This window comes from Anguilla rostrata, chromosome 1, assembly GCF_018555375.3.
Source record: "Anguilla rostrata isolate EN2019 chromosome 1, ASM1855537v3, whole genome shotgun sequence".
NCBI classification, from domain to species: domain Eukaryota; kingdom Metazoa; phylum Chordata; class Actinopteri; order Anguilliformes; family Anguillidae; genus Anguilla; species Anguilla rostrata.
Genome location: NC_057933.1, coordinates 62043098 through 62056044, shown reverse-complemented (window position 1 = coordinate 62056044; position 12947 = coordinate 62043098). Strand labels below are relative to the sequence as shown.

General features: G+C 40.8%; 1 protein-coding gene across 1 annotated transcript in view; it reads right to left on the bottom strand.

The window, feature by feature from the left end:
- Positions 1 to 714: 714 nt before the first annotated feature.
- LOC135261435 (RNA-binding protein 24) overlaps positions 715 to 12947 on the bottom strand; it is a 13465-nt gene continuing 1232 nt past the window's right edge. The window contains exons 2-4 of the mRNA XM_064347735.1: positions 12359 to 12482; positions 10114 to 10168; positions 715 to 3206 (exon numbers count right to left, since the gene is read on the bottom strand). Coding sequence (XP_064203805.1) covers positions 2861 to 3206; positions 10114 to 10168; positions 12359 to 12482 — 525 coding nt within the window. The 3' untranslated portion in view covers positions 715 to 2860. The remainder of the gene's footprint in view (positions 3207 to 10113; positions 10169 to 12358; positions 12483 to 12947) is intronic.

The window sequence follows — 12947 nt, the reverse complement described above, 5'->3', positions numbered from 1 at the left end:
ATTACATCTGGCATAAAGCAAATACAGCATTTCACAGTAACAGTTAAACATGGTGGGGGTAATGTGATGGTGTGGTGCTGCTGCCTTGAGACTTGCCATTATTGAAACAATAATTATTGAAAGGATGAATTCTGCTGTGCACAAGAACATTCTTAAGGAGAATGTCCGGTCGTCTGTATGTGAGCCGAAGCTGAAGGGTAATTGGGTTATGCAGAAACATAGTGATCCAAAACACAAAACAAATCTGAATGGATGAAAAGAAACAAAATTGAAGTTTTGGAGCAGCCTAGTCAAAGTATTGACGTGAACCCAAAAGAGATGCAGTGGCAAAACCTGAAACAAACAGTTCATGCTCCAAAATGTACCAATTTGTCTGAATCAAATTAGTTCTGCCAAGAAGAGTGTGCTAAGATTCCTCCACAGCAATGTGAAAGACTGATACTAAATTATAGATGTTTGCTTGCTGTTAAGGGGGCAATTACTTTTTTTGCATGGGTGATATGAGTGTTTCAAAATCTTATTTCATTAAATAAATTAAATAACTTTTGTTTTCTGTTTACTCAGGTTCCCTTTGTCTGATATAACATTTTTTCTAAAGATCTGAAACCATTCAGTATGACAAATATGCAAAAATAGAGGGAATCAGGAAGGGGGAAAATAGTTTTTCTCAGTACTGTACATATAAATGAACAAAGCAATACTCTGATATGTATATAGATTTATAACTTTATTTTATTGCTTAGAGTACACAGATTTGAAATTCTTAAATCTTACATATTAAAATCGACAGGACCTTTGCATTTAAATAGCAAATAACACGTCTTTCTCACCATTTGTCCAAACACTTTACATAACATAATCCAGTGACAATGAAAATCTTTCTTAAAAAGTTATGTCATGTTTTTTTTCATATTTTCCCTTGTAAGAAATAGTTCAAGTATAAAAAATTCCCAATAGTGTAAAATAGTTCATCTGATGAAAATTACAGTAAAAGCACAGCTATCCAAACTAGGCAAAGACGATACATTCTAATTTATGAACCAGCATTTCGCTCAGTCGCTGCTGCTGCAATGCTGTTCCCCGTCTAATAAAGAACAGGTCTGCACTTAAAATGTTTCATAGAAAAGGCAATAAACTAAAAAATATTTAATGTCATATTCTAAAATTCAAAAAGGAAAAAAATATATATTTGTACAGTGCACATACAGATTTGTATCTTAAATAAATCCTAGTCATCATTTTTGGTTGATTATGTTAATGCTACAAACTAAAATCTACTTAATAACTTATATGCCATGAGATGAAAACATCATTTTAATTTATACAGTACCGTCACTAAGTCCCTTTCCTTAGTGCTCAACATAGTCAAACTTTCAAAATAAATATCTGTTATCTTAAATAGCTTTACAAATATTATAAGGCACGATAAGAACCACATACTAATCAAAGCTTCACATTGCCTCCCTCTCTCTCTGTCCACCAGTTCGATCCATTCCCCTGTGTTTCAGTGAGGAAAATAATACTCAAACGGACCGATGGACAGGTTCGACTCACAGACTGAAAAGGTCTCTGTTGTGGCTGGAGGTGCTCCTGCTCCGTCTCCAGCCCCTGATCCGGGACAGAATTGAAAATGCTGACGCCAGCAGTTGGGGTTTCGTTCCCAAACGGACGGGGTAGGGGGATTAACATGTGACAACTCATCAAAGGGGCGCGAGCAGCGCATCCTTTCCAGAGCGCTCTGTGCGCGTCACCAATTGTCCGGAGAGTGGCTCCCATCTGATCCCGCACACCCAAAGCTGAAAGGACAGAACCGTGCCCTTCGCTGCTCTTCCCGTGCGCGTGTGCAGGTGTGAGAGAGAGAGAGACGTAAAACTGGAGTTGTGTGTTTGTATTCTACGCTCGCTTGTGTCTGAATCCTTTTGTCTTTGCGGGTGCCTTTGTTTGATGCCCTGTGTACAGACTACATCTGAAACACTTCCTTCAGCTCTCTCCTGCGATAATTCTTCTAGTTCTTTTTTGCTTTTATTTGCTTGCTTTGCATAGGTCAAGATAAAAGTAATAGAGAGGGACATTCAGCATTCGGAAGATGAAAGGTAGTCCTTATGTGTGATATAAACAACGACTGCTTTCTGTCTTTTCATCATACTTATTTCTACAATTCCCTGATCTGCAGAGGTTTTTAAACTCACTGTAAAATACCTGATCATTGGAAAAATGCACTTGTCAAGACAGTACAAAAAGATTTGTAAAATGACAATAAATATGATTAAAGGGGTTTCAGAAAGAAAACACACCAGGACACCTCTACTATATGCTCATCAAAGGAAACTGTCTCCTAAATTATTCACTGTAACAATAGTGGGATTAAGGTATTGCCTACTGTACTACCAGTTTTAAGTAGGTTTTCTTCAATAAATACAAATAAATTTAAATAGAACTAAAACAACAATAGTAATAATAATAATAATAATAATAATAATAGTAAATAGTACTAATTTACTAATAGTAAATGGTAAATAAGTAAATATTAATCTCTTTCCTCATACTGCTATGCTGATTTAAAAAAGGTTCTCTCTTCTTTGGTAGAATCACTGCAAGTTGGAAAGCCAAGGAATTACAATCTCACTATCACCAACCAACCAACCACCAGCCATCGGCCTCACCTGCATGTCCCACCTCCCTCATGTTAACTCCTCCCCCGGTCCAACCCCTAAAACCTTAATCCCTCCCCCATCCCCACCTCCCTTGCTTTCACCCCACAACCCATATTCCACCACTCCCCATCCCATCTCCCTCTGCTCAGTGTCTGGTGGGCGTGTCTGCCTCCCCGCCCTCTCGCGCGCGGTTGGTGGAGCAGACGCTATTGCATGCGGTCGGCCTGCAGCTGCTGGGGCTGGTACTGGCCGAAGGCAGCGGCGGCGGCGGCGGAGCCGGGGGCGGCGCCCGCCAGGGGCTGCTGGACAGCGTAGCCGTAGCCGGCCGTGGCCACGTAGCCGGCGGCGGCGGGCGAGGCGGCGTACGGGTACTGCTCGTACGCGGCGGCGGCGGCGGCCGTGGCGGCGGCGGAGTACTGAGCGTAGGCCGCGCCGGTGTAGTCGATGTAGGGAGAGCTGGCGGCCGCGGCCGCAGCGGCAGTGGGCTGAACGTGCGGGATCACCACACTGGGCTGCACAAAGGCCTGCGGGTACACGTAGTGCGCGGGGATCCTGAGGGACAAGAACAGCACACCGGGGGTCAGTCACCATCACCAAAGACCTCCTCCCTCCCCAAAATCACAAAGACCCCACAGCGGTCAATCTCTAGAGATACACCATTCATTAACGCAATGAGAAACACCAATAAAAACTCAATGTAGTTGTTATTAGATGCATAGGGTTGCCATAACAGATGTCCATTTTTTGAAAATTCCGCTGGTTGTCACTACAGGTTTTTGTTTTTTTTAAAAACAATCATTGTGTATTTAATTGAGCCAATATTTGAAATCAATTTTAAAAATGCTTAGTTTGTTTCTGGTTACATCACATTGGTTACTTGAAAAATGCAGGAAGTTTCCTTAAAATAGGAAGCTGATGATTGGCTAACACGGGTGTGTGGGAGACACAGCAAAAGACCAAAAATTAGTGAAATGGCCAAAGAAAAGAAAGACTGCCTGTTCTAGGTGTGCTGCACATAAACTCAAATACGGCTACACATTCTCTGGAGCTCTTCCCATTCATATTTAAGGTTTCAAAAGCTACCGTTTAAAAAAAAAAGATAAAATAGATATACTCTTGTAGTTTTGATCTGGTTTGTGGTGAGAACATGAACAGGAACTCAGGAAATTCAGAGGTGGTTTAAAGAGACCCAGCTAGACAGAATGCTAAAGCAGCAAATTAATTAATTTAATTCAACAACTCCATATCTGAACCTCAGTGCTGAGAGCCCATTTTTCAGGCCAGCGATTCCTGATTGGCTAGTGGAGGTCGTAGTCCTGATCTAAACATGGCTGCAGTTTGCAGCGTCGGTGGAGTCCTACGGTTTGGGGGTCAGCTGCGCACCTTCACATGACTCTTTACTGGTTCCCCCCCCCCCCCCCCCCCCCGGGGCATGGGTCTGCTCAGAGGCGTGTGGGTGCATTGTGCGGGCACTGTCGTTTTGACAGCTGGACAGTTTTCAAAAACAGTTTTGTCAGAGTGCGGGGGCCGGTGGGGGTAGGAATGGCCGGCAAAGAGCCTGCAGCCGGATGGCAGAGAGATTTAGGGTGTTTTGATTAAGTAAGCAGCCTGGGACAAAGAGAGGGAGGAACCACAGTGTCACATTTCTGCTATTCACTACATACATGATTAGGCCCCGAGTCTCTTTAGAGTCTGAACTGGCTCTCTGAGTCTTTCACTAACTAACTGTTTTTGTCTAAATTATTCTAATAATACTCATTTGTGAAACACTGTGGCCAATTATCTGGTTATGTGTATTATAGTTTAAAAAAAGGCTAGTTTCTGATACTATGTATATGACTGAATTTCCGAAGTTTTAGCATTTTTGATTTATAAATACTACCACTACTAAAAATAATAATAATTTTAGAGTTAAAAGTTCAAATCAAACTGACCTCAAAATAAAATCATTTTAATAATTATTAAAGCAGTTCAAAATGTAATAGATAAATGATAAAAGTTTCTTAAAATATATTCACATATCTTCCATATAGATATAGCCAACTCTTACCAGTGGCAATTAGATAAAGCTATTTACGTGTTTTTGCACATCTACCTGGTTCCACATATTGACAACGGAAATAATTAGCATTTTGTAATGGGATTTTTTCTTTTTTAATAAAGAATTTTATATGCAAAGTCTCACCACTGAAAAATGCACAGGTGATTAGAAAATGGGGGGGGGGGGGGGGGAGGAAGGTCATTTTGCTGCTACAGGAGAGAAAAACAGCATCTGAGAGAATTCCATTATGGCAACCCTACTTAGTTTGGAGACTCAGCACTCAATTATGTAGTCACATCTCTGCAACTCCACCCCTCCCCAATAAAAACCCAAATAAAATAATGATAGAAATACAAACACAGGCGTCACAAAACCAACAGTCCAAAGTGTCATCAACACAGCATAACCACTCATTAAAATAAGAAATCCCCCCCCCCCAAAAAAAAAAAAAACTGCAGTGCAGGGCTCACTCTGAAGTCAAAGAAGCTTCTGCAACATCTTACAAAGATGCATTTAGACAAGAAAGCTCCTCCCTCCCCACACACACACTCCTGTTGCTGTCACAGAAAAGTGTTACAGTCACAACACGGGTTAACCACACAACACTTCAACACAACAAACAAACGGTGTACCTGCCACAACACCCACATACACACACACACACACACAGGCACTCAAACACAGTTAAACAGAGATTCTTAAACACACAAAAACTGAGCTATGACAACTAAAGCTAGATGAGGTTTCCCTGCGATTATCAGACCACAAATCGCCCTCAGGCACAAGTTCAGTTAGGAACAAGTTCCCCTCCTTAACCAGTCCCACTTGAAAATGGATTAAATTTATGAATGCTTGCTTGTCTGCAAGCGTCTGGACAGCAAGACTTGATTTGCACTTTGTAACATCTTTTTCCTCATAACCAATTTGACGTACTTTATTTTAATATAGCAGTGTTTTCCCTGCAGACAGATAAAATTAAATACAGGACATAAGAACACAAGTGGAGTGGAGAGGAGGGGAACTGGCTCTTGCATCCAGGCACTAGCAATTTTGTACCCTAAACCCCTTCAGCCTGCACACATATGCATACTACAGACACATATACACAAACAGACATACAGGTACACATATGCATACAAAAGACACACACACATACAAACAGACATACAGACACACACAGACATACACACGCACACACAACACACACACACAAATAGACATACAGACACGCTCACAGACACACACACACACACACACACACGCAAACAAGCACACACACAAACAGACATACAGGTACACATGCATACAACAGACACACACACACACATACATACAGACACACACACACATACACACGCGCACACGCACACACAAACACATACAGACATACAGACACACGCGCACACAGACAACACACACACAAACAGACATACAGACACGCTCACAGACACACACACACACACACACACACAAACGCAAACAAGCACACACACACATACAAATGCAAACAAGCACACACACACACACACAAACACAAACAAGCACACACATGCACACGCACACATAAACACACAGCCCCCCTCCCTGCCCCCTGCTTAGTCTGTGACTGACAGTAGGGGCTGGGGGAGGCTATTTTTTGCTTGCACCGTCATCCCAGAAGGACTTCCAGCAGCTGTATAAGGACGAACTGAGCGGAATGTTCCCGTCCACAAGACACTGCCTATGAGAGGTGGAAATCCCCTCTCTGTCCTCTCTCTCTCCTCCTCTATTCACTTATTCACCCTGGAACCCAGTATCTTTCTACACTTCCCTTCCTCCTGTCTCAATGCTTCTCTCTCCAGCTCTGATGCCCCAGCGGCTAACTATCCACAAACTGTCTTTTTTCAGAGCACACAGACCTCTCTGGAGCTTCTTTCCACTCTCATTACTGATTAAACTTAAATTATAATTATAAATTTGTCATTTTAACAATTATAACGACAATACTCACATTATCACTAACATCTACTGCTGTGCTGCCGTTATGAGTATTTCAGTATACAGTGCTTATTACTTATACCATTTCTTATAACAATTTCAGAAAGAAACCTCAATACTTTGTGGTGCTTGTTTTTTGGAATTAGCTCTCCATGTCTACCAAGTTAATAATAACAAAAAGGTAGTCTGCCATGTTCCTTATGACAGACTGACTCACTAGCACGCACTACAACCTCATTCTGGGAGTCCCTGGCCCCGTCTCTGACAGTGGGGGATTGTGTGTCCCCAAAACAGAAACCTTACCCTCTAGGTGCCAGGCAGACTTTTTATGCCAGGTTAAAAATACCGGCCTGCTGCCGCTCGCTCTCCCAGGCCCTGTGGATTGTAGCTCAAATATAAACACGTTTTCTCTGGCCTGACCCCTGTACATTCCGTTTTCCACAAAGTTCAGGGCTAAATAAAGGTGCTTTGTAAATCACGCAGATACAGGGATAACCGCGGGGACAGAGCCGCCACATGCCTGGCGCATGCTTTACTGCCCACCTGTTGTCATGTCAGAATAATCCATTATTCAGGGCCGCTGGACGAGCCTCAGTTTGCGAGTGAAAATATGAGACGCGCGGCCCGGTTAGCACATTACGACAGCTGCCACACTGACCTTCTGCGTTTTCACTTCTGTGCCATTTGCACATCTATCCGCACTTTAAATACATCACCGCTGGCATGTTCCGCCTGTTTATAAAGTGCTGGCTACCGTTTGTGCAGCAACACTGCTAGCTGACTTTGGCCTTTACACAACTGCCCAATCAGCACTGCCAGCTTTGTTTGGCACAATAGGGCCAATTGTGCTTTAGTGTCGAGGACCCGTGCGATGAAAGCCGGTAACAGGCTGTGGCATCTTGAATTATTTGTTTGTGCTTGTGTGCCGAAAAAGGCTATAACATGAAGGGGAAAAACAGTAACATCAACAGTAGGTGTACCGAAGGAATTCAAATGGAACGAAGAAGAGAAGCAAACAAAACTGTGAGAGTGAAAAATATTCCACCCTGTGGACACATCCCCAGGCCCTGCTTAGGCTCAGTCACATTAATACTCTGCATTGTTCCAGCAGAGAGGGCCTGCTCTATCACCCTGCCCCCACACCATCCCTATTCCACTGTGCTACAACCACCTCTTCATCTCTCTCGCTCTTTCTCTCTCTCTCGCACCTCATCTTCTACATTTCCTCTAACCCACCCCCAAACCAAAAATCCCCTCTTTACTCTTCCATCCCCCATGTTTTTCCTAAAATGTATCAGCCCCTTCCACCCTACGGAGGAGGTAAAAGCATGTGACAGCTTTAGTGTGTACATTACAGGCCACACATTGCATCGTCCAGCTCTCTTTCTGCACTTTATAACCCTCGTGTCTGACTGACAAACAGCACCGAGTCCAACACGGACCACAGATCTGCCAGGGAGGATGATATTCACCAAGCGACAGAGAAGGAGGGACAAAAAGAGATACTTTCATCTGAGAGAGAGAGAGAGAGATAGAGAGAGACAGAGAGAGAAACAGAGAGAGACAGAGAGAGAGGAGCCCAAAGAGCGGATAAGAATCTCCTTTAATGGAGGTGAGAGTGAAGCACAAGGTTAATATGAGGAGAAAAACAACAGTCAAAAAGAGCAATAAAATAACCCAAAAAGGAAAGAGAAACTGCAACATGCAAGCCATGAGTTGTTTTGTTTTGGGGGTGGGGGGGAAGGGGGTAAATCAAAATCACACGCAAACGTGGCAATCACCCCAGCAACAACAAAACATACAAATATCTTGTTAACTAAAAAAAAAAAAAAAATCAAGCTACAGCACAAAAGCATCAAATCAAATTAAAATAAATAAAACACCCTTTGCACCCCATGGCAAAGTTAACACTCCTCACCAAAACCGAAAAAGAACACCCCCAAAAAATCTTCAATCCAAAATATTCCCCCCATTAAATAAATAAAAGCACACAGTTTAGCTATCCACATCACTTCATAACGATACAAAAGCACACACCGCTCTATTGTCTATTCAAAAAACAAAACCAACAACAAAGGAAGTTCAACATACATGCAGCTAATCACCATTTGAGCTTGTTTGTGTGTGCTTGACTCTACTGGTAAGACTTTCTGTTGTGTGCAAAGCAGATTCTGCTATTCCTCAAACCATCAAGTCACCCCACCAGTTATCCTAACCGTTATCGGCCCTGTCAGATCAGAAAGAAATAAATAACATTGAGTCAAGCTGGAAGATCTGCAGACAAAACGTCATCTGTCATCATGAAGACGAGCGATACAAAACAAACAAAATAAAAAAAACAAAACAAAAACACACGCACACTCACACCTGTTAACTCAACAGTGAAGTGAAGAAACATAAGAAAGGGCATCATCTTTAATTCTGGGACTCATGTAAAAACAGAAACAAAACAAACATCTTATGATACAGGCACAATATATTTATTTCTACTGTTAAGCCATTTCTACTCCAATGCAGAAATCTCAGTATCGAACAAAGACATAAATACGTGTTAATATGAGAGAAAATAACAAATACTTAAATAATCTAACAAGCTAAAAATCTTCTCAATGCAGCACACTGTGCAAACATATTTGTAGATCCATATGCAAGAATACAATACTGGGTATTTCAAGTGTGAGGTTAATTTCTTTCTTTCCATGTTTAATTAATTCATTTCAAATAAAATTAATAAATTCGGAGAAGTAAAATTAATTCAATCCTCAAGAGAAAGTAAGATACAAATTTAAATTCTTGAATCTTTTTTTAATGTTACATTAAATGGAAAAAACTGATTTCTTCATTATGACCCATGAACAAAGCTGTTAATGCAATGTCTTTCTTTCAGCAACTGGTATAAATGTCAGGGTATTAATGTTCTTTGGTTCATGATAGAAGTGGACATCGCAGTTGAAATGCATAATTCTTTATCCACTATATCTATAACTCATTCATATCTATAATCTGTGAATCCATGTCAAATCTAAAATCATGTTTTCTTTTTTTTTCTGTGCTCCATATCTAAATAACAATTCTTCCGTTAAAAACAAGACTGCAAAAAACTTTAAATTTAAATCAAAGATTATGATTCTGCTAGCACTGAATAAGTAACACGTTAAATGAAACTACACACAGGAAAGTGAAACAATTGTATTACATGAATCATTATGTTGAGAGTGAGAATAATGTAGACTGCCATGGAGAATGATGGGGGTTGGGTAACAGAGCCAATTTTATTACCCCATCCAACATGTGGCCTTCCAATACAAGGTAGATAAACTCACCAGTATCATACCCTTGCATACACTAATACACCAAATACTGCACTGTACAGCATAATGATAAAACCATCTCTTCTAATACATAATGAATCAAAGTAGGTGTTGATGTTGCATCACTCACCCATAAGGCCTTTGGATGAATGCAGGGTGGATCTGAGGAACTCCGAATGAGAAGCCTGGAATGAAACACACCAGATAACAGATTTTCAAAGGGTCTATTAAACATTCACATGAATTAGCCAAGCTCTGAGCAAAAAAAGAGAATTCATAAGATACTACATAAAGCAGAAATCAACCTAAAACAATTTGCAATACAGGGGAGACAAAATATGTGAGATAAATTTCATACAATGTGGGTCAACTATTCATCAGATATTACTACAATTGTATTTTCTTGCTGTAAACCACAAACTCCTGAATGCCTGTATACCAGCCATTGCAAACCCCAGAAGGTTGTCAAATATAAAAAATACCCTTCTTTGCATGAAAAAGCTGTCTTGGTCAGTCCGAAAAAAATACAGTAAAACAAAACTACAAAAAAACTACAGAAATTATACAATCCCTATAAGGAAATGTATAAACTTCCATAAGATTATTTGGTTTTCCCACTAAATTAACCTGCAAATAATGTTAAATCCCCATAAATTCAATGCACATTTTAAATTGTGATGTTATCACTTGTAATATACAAACATGAATACCTTAGTACCTTATATTGGATTACATCAAATATAGTCAGTTACACATCTAAATGGACATACAGTGCAATGTGTAAATATTTGAATAATGGCAGCTTTATTGTTTTGTCTCTGCACTCTAGTGCAGTGGATTTGACATGAAACAATGAATTTAAAGATAAAGTGCAGACTGTCAGCTTCAATTTAAGGCTATGCATCCATATCCAGTTATCTATGTAGGAATTACAGACCTTTTTATACATAGCCCCCCAAATGTAAGGGACCAAATGTAATAGGACAAATTATCAATCTTAAATAAAGCCATCATATTTGGTTGATGATTGCCTGAAGTCTCTGACCCACAGATATCACCAGATGCTGGGTATTTCCCCTGCTGATGAATCCAGACCTGTACTGCAGCCACCTTCAGTTTGTTTGTTTCAGGGGATTTTTTTGGGGAATCTTGTCTTCAGCAAGTGAAATGGCTGTTCAACTGGATTCAGGTCTGGTGACTGACTTGGACAGTTAAGAAAATATTTGACCCTGAAAAACTCCTTGGGTGCTTTAGCAGTGTGTTTGGGGTCATTGTCCGGCTGCAAGGTGAAGCACTGTCCAATGAGTTTTGAGACATTTGATTGGATCTGAGCAGAAGTTTCTGTATTCTTCAGAATTCATCCTGCTGCTATCGTCAGCAGTCACCACCACCATGTTTTCAGCAGTTCATTTTTTCTCCACACTTTTCTCTTTCCATCACTTTGGTACAGGTTAATACTAGTCTCATCTACCCATAAGAGTTTGTATAACAAGGGCTGACATTGCAACATGGTACATCTAATGTGAAGTAAATATCCACAAATTAAAGCTGACAGTCTGCACTTGAACCTCATATTAATAATTTCATTTCCAATCCAATGAACTGGAGCACAAAGCCTGAACAACAAAAATTGTGTCACTGTCCAATAGCTTATTGACTTCATTATATGTTCTCCACATTTCATGTTTCAAAAAAGAAGGGCTAATATAGCCAAAAACAGCTGTACACACAGGTATGTTATTACGACAACAGACCAGATATGATATGTAACTGTAAGTTAACTGATTGGCCATATTACACAGGAACAATTTTCTGAATACACTATTTTTCTTGCACAGGGAATATTACCAAAAGTTTAAGCCGTCAGGTATCTTTTGAATGGATTCATTCAGCATATAACCCTGATTTAAATTATTATAAATATGCAAGTTGTGCCCATTGGGTGGAAATATAAAACTATGTAAAAACATTACTGCTGTACATAGGGATTTTAACAAATGACTTTCCACAGAATAACACCTTCCCCTCTATTCCACAAAAAAAAAGCCTAAGGTCACAAACTGTGGCAAAGTTTATGGGAATTTAAATGTTCAGCAGTCTCAGCTCATATCACACAGACCATGAATTTCTGGTATACGAGTACCATTTTGGTCCAGAAATACTACCACCAGCTATGAAGTCAACTTTTAAAACCACTAACTCCTGTAAGCTGCAGTTGGACCGCGGTCATCTGTCATATGCCGAGGATCTAAGTATATCTATATTGCCCAATGTGTGCAGAAGACCAACATGGCTGTCATTACTGCATGCAACCCAGATCACCCATTAAAATACATTTGAATCTTGACCTTCCAGCAGTGAGGTCGCACCCTTACCTGGCTGCATCACCCGGGGTTTGGCCCCTAGGTAGGCCAGATTCACGTTGGCCTTCCTGCCATCGATAATGGGGTTGGGGTCCTTGCAGGCCCTCTCCGCTGCGGCCCGGTCTGCCATTGTCACCTGCAACAGGAGAATCAAGCAACGTTGTAGAGCATGATGGGATGGTTTCAAGAGAGAAACACATGAGGTCACATCAAACCTTTAGCCACTGTTTTAACTTCACAGAGAGTAGCTGAAAAGTGAAAATTGGCATAAATTCTGGCGGGCACTTCTGGGCACGCTTGGACTTATCCTTGCCTGGACTGTAGGGAAGACAACATAAAAATACAGAGGGACAGGAGTACACTAATTCTCTGCATTTTAATGGAAGAAAGGTGGGTGTAGAGTGAGTAAATCAAAAGGAATTAAGAAAAGAAAATGGAGAGAGGTAGCAGATGATGGGCAGAGAATGAACTTTCAGAGCACAATCTGCCCATCATCTGCTACCTCTCGGAACTTTCAGAGCATAATTTATCTTCTGATACAGAGATCCCACAGAAATGATAGCCCAGTTTCCACAAAGTCACTTGAGATAGTGAAGTATAT